General features: G+C 44.0%; 2 protein-coding genes across 5 annotated transcripts in view; both read right to left on the reverse strand.

The window, feature by feature from the left end:
• The window catches only part of LIMD2 (LIM domain containing 2), a 46,397-nt gene extending 40,360 nt beyond the window's left edge, over positions 1-6,037 (reverse strand). Inside the window, exon 1 of the mRNA XM_075846986.1 lies at positions 5,962-6,037. The gene's annotated coding sequence lies outside the window, so the exon portion shown is untranslated. The remainder of the gene's footprint in view (positions 1-5,961) is intronic.
• STRADA (STE20 related adaptor alpha) lies at positions 2,757-18,299 on the reverse strand. 4 transcript variants are annotated; one of them, XM_075846967.1, is made up of 13 exons: positions 18,235-18,299; positions 17,561-17,620; positions 15,278-15,335; positions 14,477-14,505; positions 7,676-7,781; positions 7,285-7,406; positions 6,508-6,616; positions 5,962-6,085; positions 5,190-5,361; positions 4,980-5,084; positions 4,646-4,878; positions 3,892-3,934; positions 2,757-3,369 (listed from the first exon to the last, which is right to left on the reverse strand). In XM_075846967.1, exons 2-13 carry the CDS (start codon positions 17,570-17,572, stop codon positions 3,217-3,219), a joined length of 1,266 nt encoding a protein of 421 aa, XP_075703082.1. In that variant the 5' UTR covers positions 17,573-17,620; positions 18,235-18,299; the 3' UTR covers positions 2,757-3,216. The 4 variants fall into 4 exon arrangements, with proteins under 4 accessions (XP_075703082.1, XP_075703083.1, XP_075703084.1 ...); XM_075846968.1 differs by lacking the exon at positions 18,235-18,299 and adding an exon at positions 18,114-18,219; XM_075846969.1 differs by lacking the exons at positions 14,477-14,505; positions 17,561-17,620; positions 18,235-18,299.
• Between the last annotated feature and the right edge of the window lie 6 nt (positions 18,300-18,305).

The raw sequence follows: 18,305 nt of genomic DNA on the forward strand, positions 1-18,305 counted from the left end.
GCTTTTGGCTTCCAAATACTGATTGAAAATACGGACAACTGACCAATACTAATTCTCAAGTACTGAATGGCACCGGGAGCCAATACTGCTCATGTTTTGCAATGTGGTGTTTGGCCAGAGAGCTTGTACTGGTTGAAACCATCAGTTTTACTTGTACAAGCCGTGCCGTCAAAAACTGCATTGGCAAAGGCACGTGACATACTACCCATGCCATTCGACAGGAGACTGAAACCACAAGCGGAAGCAAACAATTAACCATACCTCACTAAACCGGCCATGCTGCAGCAGCCAATGAAAGTTCTGATCACACCGATCACTATGCACCACCTGCACCTTAGCGAGTGATACTGCGGATCCAAATCTAGTGGAGGGATCTGTTGCTAGGTAATCGCCTGAATTGATTTGGATGTCCCCTACCTAGCACAGAGGAGTTAGCAAAAATGATTCAGCAGGAAAAGTTTTTAACACTTTTTTACCCTTTAAAGTGGTATTCCCATCTCAGACATTTATAGTATATCTTATGCCTGATAGATCTGGGACCCACAATCATCTGGAGAGTAGGGGTCCCTGCCTAGTGAGCTGGTCGGTGTTCCAGAAGCAGTTGAGCTACACTGTTTCCGTAAAGCCCATAGAAGTAACTGATGCTTACAGAAACAGTGTAGCACAGCGATTCTCCGCCTTGATGCGGCGGCCATCTCACCAGATGGGGTCGGTGGACCCCCAATCCATACATGCTGGTCCCAGAGCCAATCTATCAGATATTTATGGCATAGTCTATAGCTATACATATCGGAGATGGGACTACCCCACATCTTGCAGCAAAGTCACTATGCTTCCCAGTGACAATGCCTCACCAGTAAGGGGTTAGGTAAGTAACAGACATTGTTTCGGTTCACTCCATACATTATATGTTACTTTCCTCTAGTGAAGGTACCTGAGGCATGACAAACGCCTGCTGGTCCCGGAGAACCCCCAGTGAGTCAAATGCTTTGGCGTAGGGGGATCACAGTCATCGGAATATTCAAGGGACTTCTTACGAGACAGAGCAGTGCACGCTGCATCCAGACTAGTCCTGCCCAGACAGATGTGCGCTGTACTATACTCCGAGCTCGACAAACGTAACAGCTGTGGATTGTACTCAGGACATCAGAACGCATTATGTGAAATAGTTGAATTTATTCAGTTTGGCAACAAAGTGCATGTAACACAATACCTCCCGCTCGTCATGTCATACACCGGACTATACGTGTTTGTGCACTACCTGTACAGGTCAGAACTAGTCAACCCAAGTTAAAATCGTAGACGTCTCCTGGTGCTGCTGTTTTTTTTTTTAAAGGGGTTGTATGACTTTTTCAGAAATGGCACCATTGTTTTCCACAGGCTGTGTGTGGTACTGCAGCTCACCTGAATAAGGCCGAGCTGTAGTACCACACTTGGCCCATAGGCGGATGATGTTGCAAATGTCTAATATATATATATATATATATATATATATATATATATAATTAGTGCAGACATAGAAAATGTGTAAAGGAAATCCAACAAGCCCACCTCTTGTTATGTCATGTACAAAATCTAAAATCTGGGGAAGGACTTTCTCCTTGGAATGGACTAGAGCTATTTGCAATATGACTGATCAACTAATGAATGACATCAAATGTAGCTAAATACAAGAAATATCCTGCTTTATATGAAAACAAAAGATTCTTCTGCAAAAAAAACCCCACCACATAGAATATAGGCAATGTTACAATTCACTCAGCGCTTGGATCATGTCCTTGTATATATGCTACAGGAGGAAGGATACCAGGACGATGCTATGCAAAAGATGAACAAACGCTTTAAAGGATTTAAGATTAAAAAAAATTGGCTAAGCTGCAATACTGGACACAGCCCATGGACAAGAATAGCGCTATTTATATTATACATTATTGTAATAGTATTAAGAGAAATATCCTAATACACGTCTTATTTTAATTGCTCTCTTAAGAGACCTTTCCCACTATAAAAAGTATCGCTTGGATCTGATAAGTGGGGAACGGACTGCAGAAACCCCACCGATCCTCAAAATGGTGTATTAACCAGTGCTGCGGCTCCTTCACAGGTTTTACCTGTGCCATGATGCAGCCACCCAAACTGTATCATAGTGCCATTCACTTCCCTACCCATCAGTAATGATATGAGGTTGGACCCCCCACTGATGATGCCATAACATTTAGGATGGGAATACCCCTTTAAGAAGTGATTCTATTCAGCAGATTCCAGCTGTCAGCAACACCTGTATTCTGCTGATAGTGCCTGGCAGAGCAGCAGTCCTCCTCTTATACTAGATGTGACTAATAGTAATAATAAATAATGGCTCATAAGGCAACTCTCTAATACACCAGTTGTGGCAAGTTTTAGAGGGTCATAACATGGGTTCCAAGACCTGGACCCCTGCGGTTATACTAAACCAAACTTACTACACCATAGATCCCTATAATAATCCAAGTTTGGTCCAGTGAAACCACTGGAAGATCAACATACACTAATCCACTATTTCATTAACTCTTTTCCTATAAACGTCATTGTGTCATCCTGCTATGGTGCAATCACACAGGGTTGTGAGGTCAACCTATTGGTTATTTCAGGTGGGAAAGCTATAAAAATTAAAAAAAAAAAAAAAAAAAATCACATGTATATCACCTTAAAAACCACACAAGTATTACTGCTCCCATCGAGTGCTATTATAAGACAATGATTGTGTCACAAGAAAATTGTGGAAATAAACAGGATTTATCAAAATATTACAGGAGCTTACTAGCCATGAAGAGGCTTCCCAGGCGTATTTGCCATATTCTCAAGCCGAGGACTGTGACACCTGAGCTAAACCGGGGTGGTCTGTGCCCCCAATGTCCAGTCATTGCAGTTCTAGAAAAAGAGTGGCTGGATCCCGACAGGTAAATAAACAGTGATGGGTTAAATCTGTACAGTGCTGACCAGGTTAACTAAGCATTGATAGTACAGCTTCCAGCATAGTGCGCCGGCCGCCATGAAAAGAAACACATTAACGTGAGAGGAGAACGACGCCAACACCAGTGCCAGCGTCTACACTCTTTTTGGTGGTAGGTTTCCTCATGCACCTACAATAAGTGAGACCCCCAAATGGGGCCCATGCTGTGTAAACATTAACAGGATTTGTATCCTCCCCATCCCGCGCCCAGTCCTATTTTCGCCTTAAAAGTCCCAATCGTCCACATCCAAGTGCTCCAGATCAGAAGCCAATTCCATTACACCCTGGAGATCAGAGTTCCTCGCTCCCTCAAAATTGGTGATCGGTGACACAGGACGGAGTAGCTCAGGGAGGGCTTCTGACGCTCTGCGCTTTATCTGGGAGAGATTGGAAAACTTTTATTAAAAAGGACAAACTTTGTATAACATTTTTAAATCTTACATTTGAAATATATCTCCTCTTAAAGGGGTTTTCTTCTTTGGGTAATCACTTCGTGTTAGAAGCGCGCCCCCCCCCCATAAGCCAATTACAGAGTGTCCCTTTGCCGAGACCCCAAGCGATCAACTGTAATCTGCGCAGAAACCCAGCAACAAGTGTTCAATTTCCCTGCAGCGCCACCACAGGGGAAATTAAGCATTGCACAGTTCTCATTGAAATAAATGACGTCTGTGTAAAGCTGGTTATACACTTTCGATAGCTATCAGGCAAACAATGTTCCTCTCGACTCCCCGCATACTCTCTTCGGCCGAGCGTGCATGTGTTTTCAATAGGGAGAGATCCAATGCCAGACTCTTAAGTTATTTCTAAGCTAATACAGTGCCCTTAAGTGTATATTTGGCTTGTGCAGGTGTCTGAATACTTCACATACGTTGTGCCCATAGGCAGCGCCAGGCTATTACCTGTTTGAAGAAGGAATGATTGAGCAGTGTGCCAGCATTCGGCCTGCAATAGAGAAAGATGAGGTCATGGCACCAGTTTAAGAAGTAAAAATTTAACCCCATCCTTCCATCCAACATCATTGCTGGCACATGAATCTCTAGCTAAAAGACCACTATCTCATGACAGCAGCACTTTTAACCCTATACAAGTCCAGTGGGCGGTCCTGCTCAGTGATTGGCACCCTTCTCTGTGCATGAGCGTGCTGTCAATCACAAAGTAAAACCACCCACTGGACTCATAAGTGCTGAATGAGAAAGGATTTAAAGGGGCATTCCAGTGATAAACATTTATTAACTAGGTGATACATTTTAGATTGGCTAGGATCCCCACCGATCGCTAGAACTGCACTTCCGTTCAGCCGTTTTCGTTATTGTCATAAAGTTTCGATGGAGCGCCAGCTCACATGCTCGACCGCCGCACTGGTGTCTCCCTTTCTAGCGATCGGACCACCACCTAGCTAAACTGTATCACCTATGCAGTGGATAAGTGGTAAATTTTAATGGTAGGAATACCCCTTTAAAATCAATAAATTCCAAGTTCTACTGAATCTTTCCCAGGAACTATACATCAATCTGCTCAGCTCCTCCTGATCTATAACACAGGGCAGCATGTTCAAATCGACAGGTTCCCTTTCGCTCTTGATCGGTTACTTGTAAATAAACCCTATGATCTATGCATGTAATACTGATATAAGATGTGGCTTCCCCTACTGACCTCAGTTCAGGGTTCCTCTGCAGACACAGCTCCACTAAGTTGTGGAAATGAGGAGAGAAGCTGCGATTGTAGGGGTGCATACTTGGCTCCCCATTGGACGGGCGACAGGAAATCCCTTCTCCAATGCCGGAGTCCGCTCCTGAGCGGGAGGTCATCATGGTGAGTTCAGAGGCCGGGATTGTAGCGGTGTCAAGCAGGCAGGGTACTGTGCCATTCAATTTCTCCAGGAGCATCTAGGGGAAAGAGAAAGGACCCGTGAGGAGACATTAAAGGAGTTGCCCTGATCCTGGACAGCCCCTTTAATTCTGATTTCTAAGCCCTTTTCCTTCCTTACCTGTGTCGCTGGCATGTCCTTAAATGGCACATGACCATTAGCCAATTCACACGCTGTGATTCCTACACTGTAGATGTCAGACTTGGCATCATATCCCTGTAAGTTCTTGGATATAAAAAATATATATATAGATGAATAAAAATCGAAACATATCAATGCACAATAAGATAGGAAAATAGGCCACCTGATAAAAATGTGCTATCCGCTTACCTGCTGCAAGACCTCTGGGCTAAGCCATGGGAGGACCCTGGAGCTGTGCTTGGGAAAGTCGTGCACAACTTTAACACGCTGCCCGTGGTTTATCATACTAAGAATGCTGCGCAGACCTGAAAGATAAACTTTACCATCCACAGAGATCAGGATGTGACTGGCCTTCACACTCCTAAGGGGAAGAGGTTCAACAATGAATTCTGAGAATTTACAGCAGACCAAACAACTCAAGGCAAGAAGCATGCAAGCAACCCGCTGTAGTCATGTAGTCAGTTAACCTCTTCAGGACTCAGCCTTGTTTTGGCCTTGTGGACACAGATGATTTTTTTCAAATCTGACATGTGTCACTTTATGTGGCAAAAATTTGCATTTTTCTAAATGTAAATGTATCTAGTTGTAAAAGATAGTAATACCACACAAAATAGTTACCATTTCAAATATCCCACATCTGCTTTATGTTTGCATCGTTTTTTTTCACGTCCTTATTTTTCTAGGACGTTACAAGGCTTAGAACTTTAGCTGCAATTTCTGACATTTTCAAGAAAATTTCAAAAGGCGATTTTTTTCAGGGACCAGTTCAGTTCTGAAGTGGCTTTGAGGGCCTTATATATTAGGAACCCCCAATAAGTCACCCCATTTTAAAAACTTTTCTTTTTACACTTTTATAAAACATTTTAACGGCCCATCATCGGTCAGCATGTTATCACCTATCCTGGGGTTAGGGAATAACATTTAATCTTGGGACAACCCCTTTAAGGTTTTCTAAAAATACCTGTGCACATATCCCATGTGATGAATATAATCCAGGGCTTTCAGCACTCCCAGCAGGATGTAAGCGATTGCCAGCTCACTCATGCCGTCCGTGAAGTGTGTGCAGATCAGATCTTTGGCCGATCCTGTAAGAAAATCAATAACCGGCATAGTCAGAAACTTGTAGCAATGAATACTCCTCCACCTGTACCGGTAATGATTTAGGGCATGTTAATCCCTCCACAAATCCGCCAGTTTTAAATTTCTTGCATCCATTTTTCAAAATCCATTTTCAGACTTTCTAAATCATTTCAACGTCCCCTTCTGATTGACAGTGATGTAAGTAACAGGGGTGCGGCTGTGACCACCTCTTTTATACCACTGTCTAATACAGTCCTTCTATGAAGTCCATATGCATTAATGGGTCATATGAAAAGAGGCTGTCCTGAGTGGGCAACCCCTTTAGCAGGCAAAATAAACCCTGACATTACAGGAGCGGACTGGTCCTCATGAATGAACCTCATGGCTGCTTCATTGCGCCGTCACATTTGCGTCTCATTCTACTCACCATAAGCCATAAACGGGGTGACCACCCACAGCTCGTTATCAGAAATGAATGTAGCTCTGGAAGGGAGGATGTTGGGGTGATTGAACAGCTTGGACACGTGGAGTTCAGTCTGCGAAGAAGAGACAAGGTTAATGGACGGAGAAATTTACCGGTAATCCACAGCTATGGGATTAGGCTGTCCGCACATACAGGTTGACAAGAGCTTCGCATCACTGCTCATTTACTTTGGTCTCTATGTGACCTCCCACTTGCCCAAATTCACTTTTTCAGATCCATAACACTGTTCCAATGTCACACGCAGCCCTGTCCTTTCTACCAATCAAATCTTGAACCGTTTTCTACAACAACAAAAAATTCTGTATGTATCCGCTTAAATACTCTGTTCTGCCATGGACACTGCTTCTCCCAGCGCTCTCACTTGTCACCATTCTATTTCTCACATGATGACACTGCCACATATAGCCATGTCCTAGCTATCAATTACCTCTGGAGCTCGTCCTACATCACTATTGGTGTGCTGAAATACTCTGTGCTGCTGAGGACAATTCTTCCATTGCTCACTAACTTGTCACCATTCCATTTCTCACATCATGGCACTGCCACATGTAGCCCTGTCCTAGCTATCATTTACCCCTGGAGCTCCAGCTTAATCACTAATTATCTGCTAAAATACTCTGTGCTGTTAGGAACCCTGCTTCTTTCACTTGAGTCCTCGCGCTTGTCACCATCCTACCCGTCACGTAAATCCCTGTCTACACTAACGTGTGTACACCTTACCTGCAGGAAAGCAACCATGTCATTGGTGCAGGACTCCATATTAACCCTTCTGATACAAACATATTCTCCAGATGGCTTATAACGCGCTAAATTGACTGTCATCAGGTCCTCAAAGCCTTTTCCTAAAATTATAAAAAAAATAAAATAAAAGTAAACACCAATAAACAAATGAATATAAAAGTAGACTTTCTGGATTATCAGATGCCAGATTAAAGGAATTTAGATATGATTAATGACCTTTTTTGATTGGTCTATTCTCCTTTTTAACCAGCAACATAATCAAATAAGAAAAAAGAGAAATATTCTGATAAACAAATCCTAGTATTAGTTTATGGGATATAAAGTGAAAAGCAAGAACCGTCAGTACCCTCCCCCGCCCTGCCCATCTTACCTATGACAGTGAGCAAATCATAGCAATTATTGTCCGGTGTATATATCCCCATGGTGTCCGGACCGCGACAGGAGGCTATAGACTCGACGCTGGCTGCTTCATCCGTCTGGTGGTGAAGCACAAAGAACATGAGGCCATTAGACTCGTGGGATGTAAATGGCTGGAGACGTATGATGTCAGGCAGGTGAGGATGTATGACATAGTTATTAACTACATGAGAACGACTTAAAAAATGTAAATATTATCAGTTCTGAGAAAAAAAAAAATATATAAAAATGTCAACGACAATATGATATTCCATGAATTAAGATGCCGTAATAATGGAATGAGGATTAAAACGTGTCCATGGATTAGAAGATGCGTTTTGCTGTAGCTCAGGATGGGCAACATGTAGTTAATGGGAGCGACATGTACAGTCTGTGTTATAGCCCTGAGCTGCATACATAATTCTGCAAGATTCAGAGCTCAACTGTTCCAGCATCTCCTGCTTGTTCAGCGTCTTGTTCTGGTGATTTACATTATGGGAAGTGGCATCTTTACACCAGGCACTCTACAATGATAAAACGTAGCAAGAGCCAACCCTCCCCCTGCATCATAGGAGCGGAGCCAAGTTATTAAGGGGTGTCCTCACAGAATCCTAAATTCTGTTTCCAGCAGAATAGAGAGCGCAGCTCTGGAGTATAATACAAGCTGTAACTTAGGATCAGTACGAGATAAGAAATGTAATGTATTCATGTAGATTATATCTATTTAAAAACTGTAAAATGGTCCTGGAAGGTAGATATACCCTTACAAGTCCTATATACCCAAACACAAAAACAGGGACCAATACACATGCTTTAAACCAAACGCAACCAATCAGAATCGGTAGCCATAAGAAGGTATACAAGACTCACCCCGTAAAGTAATGCTCCTGAAAATATGTGTCACTTCTATATAGGATGTTTTATGTTTACAATCTTACGGAGAACCGACCACGTAAGAAACGGGTCGCGAGGATACACATGCAGTAAATCAAAGAAGGTACACAACCCACCTCCTATCAGTTCACCACGCAGACATGCAAGACTCACAGAGCTCCCAGAATCCATGTCCCTGCTTTCTACAAAGCAACATTCTTGAACAACTCCTTCCTACAAAAATCAGTATTCATCTGCTGAAATGCTCTGTGCTGCTGAAGGGAGCTCTCACTTTTCACCATCCTTTGTCACGTCACAATAGAGCCCTGTCATAGTTACGCATTCCCTGTGCCACTCCTTTATATAACATCAGTATTTATCTGCTGAAATACTCTGCACTGTTAGAAACGCTGCTTCTTCCAATTAAGCCCTCTTGCCTTCCTCACATAACAGGGGTAGTTTGTCCAAAATGGATAACAAACTATGATATCCTTAGCCAAAAAGAAGAAAGAAAAAGGATCTGTAATCTAACTGCATTTATTGTAAAGTGATAAATAAATTCTCCTACATGGAAACCGACAGCAAGATGCTGTTGACTGATCTGTTTTTCTTATTTTGTGTCTAGTTCAGTGTTTCCTAACCAGGGATCTGTTCAACCTAGTTAGGGTTTCCCAGGAAGACAATAAGGGTCTGTTCACACGGCGGATCCTGCCGCAAAATCGGCCACGGAATTATTCCTGCCATCGGCAGGAACATTCCTCCTCCCAACATCATCAATGGGAGGTTCGGGCGGAATCCGCCCAAAGATCAGGCAGGACGATTCTTTTCCACGCTAGCTGAAAAAAAAAAAATCAGCTAGCGGGAAAAAGTAGCGTCCGGCTCCCACTGAAATGAATGGGAAGTGGAATTTTGCGGCGGAATCCACCACAAAATATCCGCCGTGTGGAAAGGGCCTAAGAGTGTCACTTTACACTATGAATGGTGGTAGGAGCAGCGAGTATTACTGCTGTACTTAGTACTTTGAGTGCTCAGGGGTGTTCTGTTGTGTACAGGCTGATTCCATTATGGCCAACAATATCATATACCCTCACCCGTTACACCATCATTATTGGTAATTACTATATACTTAGATCTTAGGCCCCTGACTACAGGTACTGTCGGCCGCTGGCAGCTACCCGCATCTGCGGACCATGCTCCCATATAGTATAGGAGCACGGTCCATAAAACGTAAAAAATAGGACATGTCCTATCTTTTGCTGAGCCTTTCTAAGGCACGGATACCCTCCCGTAAATATACGGGAAGGTGTCCGTGGTCAAAAGAAGTGAACGGGTCTGTAATTACAGACCATAATTACGGATGAATTCTACGGTCATAATTACAATTCGTGATTATGGGCGCGGCCGGCCGCGGACAGCCATCCACATTTGCGGGTCGAGCTCCCAATATAAAGTATGGGAGCACGGTCCATAAAATAAAAAAATAGGACATGTCCTATTGTTTACGGAAGGCGTCCGTCGGCCATAAAAATGAATGGGTCCGTAATTACGGACGAGATTTACGATCGTGTGCATGGGGCCTTAGGCCTCATTTACACGAGCGTATGCGTTTTGCGCGCGCAAAAAACGCTGCGTTTTGCGCGCGTATGCATGGCGTATGCACTGCGTATACGCAGCCTTGTTGCGTTTTAAACGCGCAAAAGGCATTTGACAGCTCCGTGTGTCATGATGCGCGGCTGCGTGATTTTCACGCAGCCGCCATCATAGAGATGAGGTAGTCGAGGCCCGTCACTGTCCAAGGTGCTGAAAGAGCTAACTGATCGGCAGTAACTCTTTCAGCACCCTCGACAGTGAATGCCGAACACAATATACACCAACCTGTGAAAATAAAAAGACTTTCATACTTACCAAGAACTTCCTGCTTCCCCCAGTCCGGGCTCCCGGCCGTTGCCTTGGTGACGCGTCCCTCTCTTGCCATCCGGCCCCACCTCCCAGGATGACGCCGCAGTCCATGAGACCGCTGCAGCCTGTGATTGGCTGCAGCCTGTGCTTGGCCTGTGATTGGCTGCAGCTGTCATTTGGACTGAACTGTCATCCCGGGAGGTCGGACCGGAGTTATCGGTAAGTCAGAACGTCTTTTTTTTTTTACAGGTTCATGGATTTTCGGAGCGGAAGTCACTGTCCATGGTGCTGAACCAGTTTAACGCTTTCAGCACCGTGGACAGTGACTGTCTCCTGACGTCGCGTACCCGAACATTTTTTACCGGTTTCGGTCAAAACGAGTTTGGCCGAACCCGGTGAAGTTCGGTGCGCTCATCTCGAATTTGACACTCCGTTTGGATGTTTGTAACCAGAAAAGCACGTGGTGCTTTTCTGTTTACATTCAGGAGTTTGACAGCTCTTGCGTGATTTTCGCGCATGCAACGCAGGACCGTCAGTGTGGCATGCGTTGTTTTCACGCACCCATTGAAGTCAATGGGTGCGTGTTGCGTGAAAAACGCAAGAATATAGAACATGTCGTGAGTTTTACGCAACGCACTCACGCAGCGCAAAATTCACGCATCGTCTAAACAGCCCCATAGACTATTATAGGTGCGTACGACACGCGTGAAAAGCACGCGCGTCGCACGCGCGTATAATACGCTCGTGTAAATGAGGCCTTAGGGTGAGGTATACACACAAACACCCCCACATTAGCCAATCTATTACGTTTCATTAAAATAATCTGGAACGTTTTTCCTAAAAATCCATTAACCCCATTTTTGCCTAAAAAGACTGCGCTGCAATACATGCTTCACACACGTATACAGAAACACGCACACAATTCCTTTATATGGTTCCATATTATTGTGTCATGTACAAGCAGAGCTGCAGTGTAAAGCACGGTGGAGAGCGGCAGGCCGAGAATATCAGAAAACACCCTTATACGCGCTGGAGTCACTTTGCATTAATGGAGAAGATAAAATGTAGCCGGAGTCAGACTACTAAAGAAAATGAATAGCAGGTAAGCACCATCCACAGGATAGACTATATCATTTTAAAAATCTTGTTCTTTTTTTACTATCCCTTTTTGTTACCAGGGACCCCCAATTATAAGCTGATCACAGGGGATCCCACTGCTGGAATCCCTAGCGATCAGCTGTACTCAATAGAGGAACCTGGTTGCAAGTGTTCAATTCCCCTGCAGCGCCACCACAGGTGAAATTACACATTACACTGTTCCACTGAAATCAAAGATCTGTCCGTGTAACAGAGACCTGTCGTGTATTGCAAGAAGCTCTGGCTTATAAATAAGGATCCCAAACAGGGGACCCCTCTATTAACCTAGAATCCCCTAATAGGGTACATGAAAATTGGTTTTCTAACTTAGAGCCTCCCTTTAGCCTGAATCAATAAGATTTATTGGAAATACAAGTTAGGGCATGGCCACACGTGGCGGATTTCCTCCGCAACTGTCCGCATCAATGCCGCACCTAATCCGGGTTGCGGATTACGGCTGCGGATCTGCCCAAAATGTGCAGAAAATTGATGCGGACTAGCTGCTGCGGACTAGTGCAGGATAGAGAGAAGGGACAGCACTTTCCCTAGTGAAAGTAAACGAATTTCATACTTACCGGCCGTTGTCTTGGTGACGCGTCCCTCTTTCGGCATCCAGCCCGACCTCCCTGGATGACGCGCCAGTCCATGTGACCGCTGCAGCCTGTGCTTGGCCTGTGATTGGCTGCAGCCGTCACTTAGACTGAAACGTCATCCTGGGAGGCCGGACTGGAGACAGAAGCAGGGAGTTCTCGGTAAGTATGAACTTATATTTTTTTACAGGTTGCTGTATATTGGGATCGGTAGTCACTGTCCCGGGTGCAGAAACAGTTACTGCCGATCGCTTAACTCTTTCAGCACCCTGGACAGTGACTATTTACAGACGTCTCCTAGCAACGCTCCCGTCATTACGGGAGCCCCATTGACTTCCTCAGTCTGGCTGTAGACCTAGAAATACATAGGTCCAGCCAGAATGAAGAAATGTCAAGTTAAAAAAGCAAGACGCATCCGCAGCACACATAACATGTGCATGACAGCTGCGGACTTCATTGCGGAACTTAGAATCTCCATTGAAGTCAATGGAGAAATTCCGCCATGAGTCCGCCACTGCTCCGCAACAGACAGAGCATGCTGCGGACACCAAATTCCGCTCCGCAGCCTATGCTCCGCAGCGGAATTTTACGCATCGTCTAAACGAACACTGCTAAATTAAAGTGGAAGTCAATGGACAAACGGCTCCGCTGCGGATTAACGCTGCGGAGTGTCCGCAGCGGAATTTAAGTGAAATTCCGCCACGTGTGAACCCAGCCTAAAAGGGACTTTGCCCCCCTGTACTTTAACACAACTCTCATACCAGTCTGAGGCTTCGCTCAAGTACTAAACCAAAGCGCAAGTGTTACACAACTTTAAAGGAGTCGTCCAGGATTAGAAAAACATGGCTACTTTCTTTCAAAAACAGCGCCACACTTGGATTGTGCCTGGTATTGCAGCTCAGCGGAATTCACTTCAATGGAGCAAAGCTGCAATACCACACACACCCTGTAGACAGGTGTAGCGCTGTTTTTGGAAGAAAGCAGCCATGGTGTGTTTTTTTTATAACCCTAGACGACTCCTTGTGGGTATAGGTGGCCAAAAATAATCTAACCCCGTGTCCTAAGGAAACCTTTCCCACCCTGGAAGGACATGTGAGCGCTAGATGAAGACATCGATACCCGAGAGATCGGAGATGCTGAATGTGATCATGATAATGAAATGCCAGACGTCATAACACTACAGTACAGGCAGAACTTGTGTGAGCGCCATAGTCTCATCCCAGCAGCTTGGTCTATGGCAAACCTTACAAGGGACCCGCCGTGGATCATTAAACAGGCGTTCCATTCTTTCTCATATCAACATTGAATTTTCTATTAACTCATTATATCCCGCAGTTCACCTGAGCTCCAGGAGTCAGATTTAATGTTCCCAGAATTCAGGACTCCACCCAAAGTCAACAATAAATCAACTCCGCCTTACAATATAAAGACATTGCTGAAAGGACAGTAAAGTAAAAAACAAAGACAATCAATTCAATGATATGTACAAGGTACGAGATGGAAAATAAACAGTCCCTTTAACAGGAAAAAAAAATAATTATATATATATATATATATATATCTCTCGAGAACCCTTTCTAATTGGTCTTCATTAAAAGGGCCGTCCTATTAGGTCAATCCCTGTCTTAGGGTATATGAACTACATAGAAGACAACCCCCATATAAGACACACCTTAGGGGCTTGTCTGCTTTTGAGAATTCTTTTTTGTGAGAAGGTTCTCCTAAAAACAACATGATGTTCTGCTACTGAGGCGATGAGCTAAAATCAGCAGGGAACCTGACAGCAAATGTGCTCTTCCCCTGCAGCACCCCCAGAGGGAAAAATAAGCATTACACAGTGGCCATTAAAATCAATGGAAGTTCCTTGTAATGCATGGACAGGATTGGTCCTCCAGAATGAGAGGCAGCGTTTGCATTCTGCATTCTGATCCAGGTAATTGATGGCGGTCCCGATTGAGGACCACCCTCTATTATCTCCGAAATCCCTAATGGGGATGTTTTTCTAAACCAGACGACCCCTGTAATAAAGTCCGGTTATAACAATCAAAAAGAAAAAAATATATATTTTCTGTTTCGGACTCACGGACATCGTAAGGAAATAGTAAGAGCTATGAAGACTGCGGAGAGACCGTACATTGTACATATCATCAACTTGATCATACAGAATGACACTTGTAAGGTTTAGGCCTTGAGCTCGACCAGGGTGCTGGGGATAAAACTCTGCCTCGCGTCATAATGCCTCCATGCAGCACAGACAGACAGGACGTCTCACTTACTTTCCTTCGAGAGTCCCCTAAGTGCGAGTCTGGGGGGGAAGAGGAGGATCCGCTCAGCTTATAACAGCACAAGAATAGGACACAACTGCCGAGTTAAAGGAAAACTCCTCCTGTACAACATTGTAAATGCATTCCCATACTTTGCAATGATTTTGACCTATAGGTCATTTTCTTCTCCATTCACACCCAAAGTGAAAAGTTAAAATTCATCTGATTTCACCTGGACGCCTGCATGCAGTTTATCAGCGCTCCACAGACAGTCATGTGACGCAACAGCTGACCTCTAATTGTATTTTGTCCCCCGAGCTCCCACAATCCACTGCTCTCTGGTCACAGGAACCCAGTGGAATTTTTAAAACAGGTTTGTGTGTGAACAGAGAATAAAACTTGATAACCGAGAAACTGAAGATAGATAAGTAAAAGGAAAGTATTTGCAGAATTATTCAACATTTCAACTAGATTTATTGATGTAAATATTGTAGAAAAGTGGAGTTTTCCTTTAAATGCCCGCTTCCTTGGTAGAACTGCTCAAATGAGAGCGATATTGTAAATATAGTATTATACTGTATCTTTAAATGGGTTAAAGCAATATTCCGGGCAAAACAGATACACTGTGTTATGACTAGTGCAACGCTGAGGGGGCGGAGCATGACACAGGTATTCAAAGAAAATCAAAGACTCATGCCCCGCCTCCTTCGGCCCTGCACCTTACATGACAGTGCATTAGCTTTGCATGGAGTATAGTGGCTACAATAGTAAAAGGGGAATATTCTACGTATAGTAGCGATAAACCTGACGTACCTCCGAAAAACTCCAACTCCCTCAAACCATCAACCAGGATCCTGTCTGAAACCCAACGCTGTGGAGATAAAGAAAAAAAGAATGTCCGAAATTAACAAGAGATAAGGTGCCCGGGCCGATGCAGTGACGTGATTATATGACATGACCAAACGGGCGTCACATGCAGCCGGAGTTTAAAGGGGTTGCATGATATTAGAAAAACATGACTGCTTTCTTACAGAAACAGCGCCAGTTGAAAATAAATTCTGGCAGACCCCCAGTTGTGAGAAGTATTAGGTCTGTCAGTCATTCTAAACCAGAACATTTACAATGACAGCAAGCAGAGATTTTAAAATTAGGAACTCAATCTTAAAGGGAAGGTGTCAGGATTTTATTTAATTTTTTTTAATTATATTGCTTTTAATATAATATTAACAAAAATTTTATTTATTTGTGTTCTCATTTTTTACTGTATTCTTACTTTTACTTCTCTATGGGGGCTGCCATTTTTTTTTTTCATCTCTGTATGTGTCGATTAACGACACATACAGAGATGCTATACGGAACATACAACCCCATATAGAATGCGAACGGGAGCCGTTCCATTCTCAGAAGCATGCGCCGCTCCCACACAGACCAAAACGAAGCTCGTTCGTAGAGCGAAATCCGGCGCCATTTTCATGTGGACCGGAAACCGCTGACGGACAGTAAGATGACAAATTCCGGCCGCGGCTTCAGGCTATATGTTCAACGAAGCGAAGGCGCAAGGAAGAGGAGAGACATTCAAACCCCTCCTTCTCCTGGCACTAGCCAGAAGAAGGGAGGGGGGATTGTGTGAGGACGCTAGAGGAGAGTGTGTCCACCCCAAATTTGCAACATAAAATCAATGAGTTTGCTTTACCGCAGTGACCATGCTGCAGTTTTGGGAACTGCTCCCTCTAGTGGCCAGCACATTGAAATAGAATCTAATTTATAATATTTCCTGACTTGTGAATAAATTAAAAAACAATGTGTAAATCACTTATATACTAACTGTTTAACTGAAAAAAAAATTAAAAAAATTCTAGCGATACATTCCCTTTAAAGTAAATTAGTAAGTTGCAGAATTTATCAAAATACAGTGATACAATTGTGGTTGACAACAGCCACCACTAGGGGGAGCTTGCCATTGAACACAATATTAACAGTATGCAGTAAACACTCAAGCTCCCTCTAGTGGTGGCTGCAGGTAGCAAGAACTTTAACGTTTATGCTTATGCTTATACAGGGGATTTGGAGCTTGGAAAAACGGAACTCCGACCTTTATAAAGATATATTAAGAAATTAATCAGCACAGAAAGTTCAGACCAAAAATAACATGACGTTAAAACGCGAAGATTCACTTTAAAGGCGTTGTCCGGGATTATTATTTTTTTTGGTCTTTAGGGTGCAGTCACACGCAGCAAATTTTGTTGCAGAAATTTTCTGCGACTGAAATCAGTTCCATTAATCTGAATGGGGCTGTTTCCGCAGCAGGTGCATGGATTTCTGCCAGTTCCATTTCTATGAATGGAATTTCTAGTTGCAGAAAGTTTCTACAACAAAATCTGCCGCGTGCGACTTCACCCGTAAGGGCTCGTTCACACATAACGGAATTGCTGCAGAAAATTGACCTGCGGTGCGGAACATAATCCTGCAGTATGTCAATTTATGCTACGTTTTTGTTGATTCCCTGTTGCGGGTTTTCCCCATCGAATTCAATGTGGATGCAACGCCTGCAACAGAAAGCCAAGTTTTGCGACTTTTGCGGCGTAATCACATCGATAAAATCGCAACTAGGGAAGAAAACAAAAATCATACTTACCCAGAACGCCCTCCTTCTTCCTGCAGTCCGGCCTCCTGGGACGATGTGGCGCGACTTTCAGACGGAATGCACTGCCGGTTCCAGGTTGGACACGCTGCGTGATTTTTACGCACCGCGTCCGACCCGTGGGAGCCCGGCGCTATTCATTAAGAACAAGTGGGCTTCGCAATTATAGGTTTTAAAAAAAAATCTCTCCACTTCCCTCCCAAGGGTGCTCGCTGACATCGGCGCGCAGGTCAGCAGTTCACTGAGGAGGGAAGTGGAGAGATTTCTGAAAAAACACATAATTGCGAAGCCCACTTGTTATTAATGGATCTGGAGGCAAAAAATACAAAAAACCTCCTGAACAAACTTTAAGAAACAGTAAATAAAAATGTCTTGTGTTTCTTTCTATTTGGTTTCCCTCGTGAAATGCTGCAACGATCGCTCCCTGAACACGCACCGTGTATGGACGTACTTACGAGAAAAGACATGGGGTCCTCTGTATGGTAAAAGATTTGTCAGATGCCATAAACTAGAACCTGCAAAATATAAAATATCTGACTTTACATTACATCTCAATATAGAGAGAGAGAGAGAGACACACATATGAGAGAGACACACACGAGAGATAGAGAGACACACACACGAGAGAGAGAGACACACATACGAGAGAGAGACACACATATGAGAGAGAGAGAGAGAGAGAGAGAGAGACATATGAGAGAGAGAGACACACATATGAGAGAGAGAGAGAGAGAGACATATGAGAGAGAGAGACACACATATGAGAGAGAGAGAGAGAGAGACACATATGAGAGAGAGACATATGAGAGAGAGAGAGACATATGAGAGAGAGAGACATATGAGAGAGAGAGAGAGACATATGAGAGAGAGAGAGACATATGAGAGAGACACATATGAGAGAGACAGACTAGAGAGATAGATAGACCCCCTCCATTCAGTGCTACTCGGGGAACTGTAAGTCCCAGTCCCATAACACTATCTATATGAGCATGCTGTGACTTTCAGTACCTCAGCTGGGGAAGGGGGCCAGCGGTTCCATGTAGCTAGTCGTATACACAATAACCACACACACGCGGCAGTGACTGGACCAGTGACAACACATATACACATTGACTGACACAATACACACCCCCTGTTCCTCAGCCTGTCTGGATCGCGGTTACTTCCGTTTTGTCCCGGAAGTGACGTAAGTATGGGCTG

Source organism: Rhinoderma darwinii, chromosome 13, assembly GCF_050947455.1.
Source record: "Rhinoderma darwinii isolate aRhiDar2 chromosome 13, aRhiDar2.hap1, whole genome shotgun sequence".
In the NCBI taxonomy this organism is placed as follows: Eukaryota; Metazoa; Chordata; class Amphibia; order Anura; family Rhinodermatidae; genus Rhinoderma; species Rhinoderma darwinii.

Coding starts and splice junctions, on each gene's coding strand:
- STRADA (XM_075846967.1), bottom strand. Junction 6,086..6,507: donor CACCCCGTTTATGGCTTATG/GTGAGTAGAATG, acceptor ATTTTCTTACAG/GATCGGCCAAAGATCTGATC. Junction 4,879..4,979: donor AGGACATGCCAGCGACACAG/GTAAGGAAGGAA, acceptor TCTTTCCCCTAG/ATGCTCCTGGAGAAATTGAA.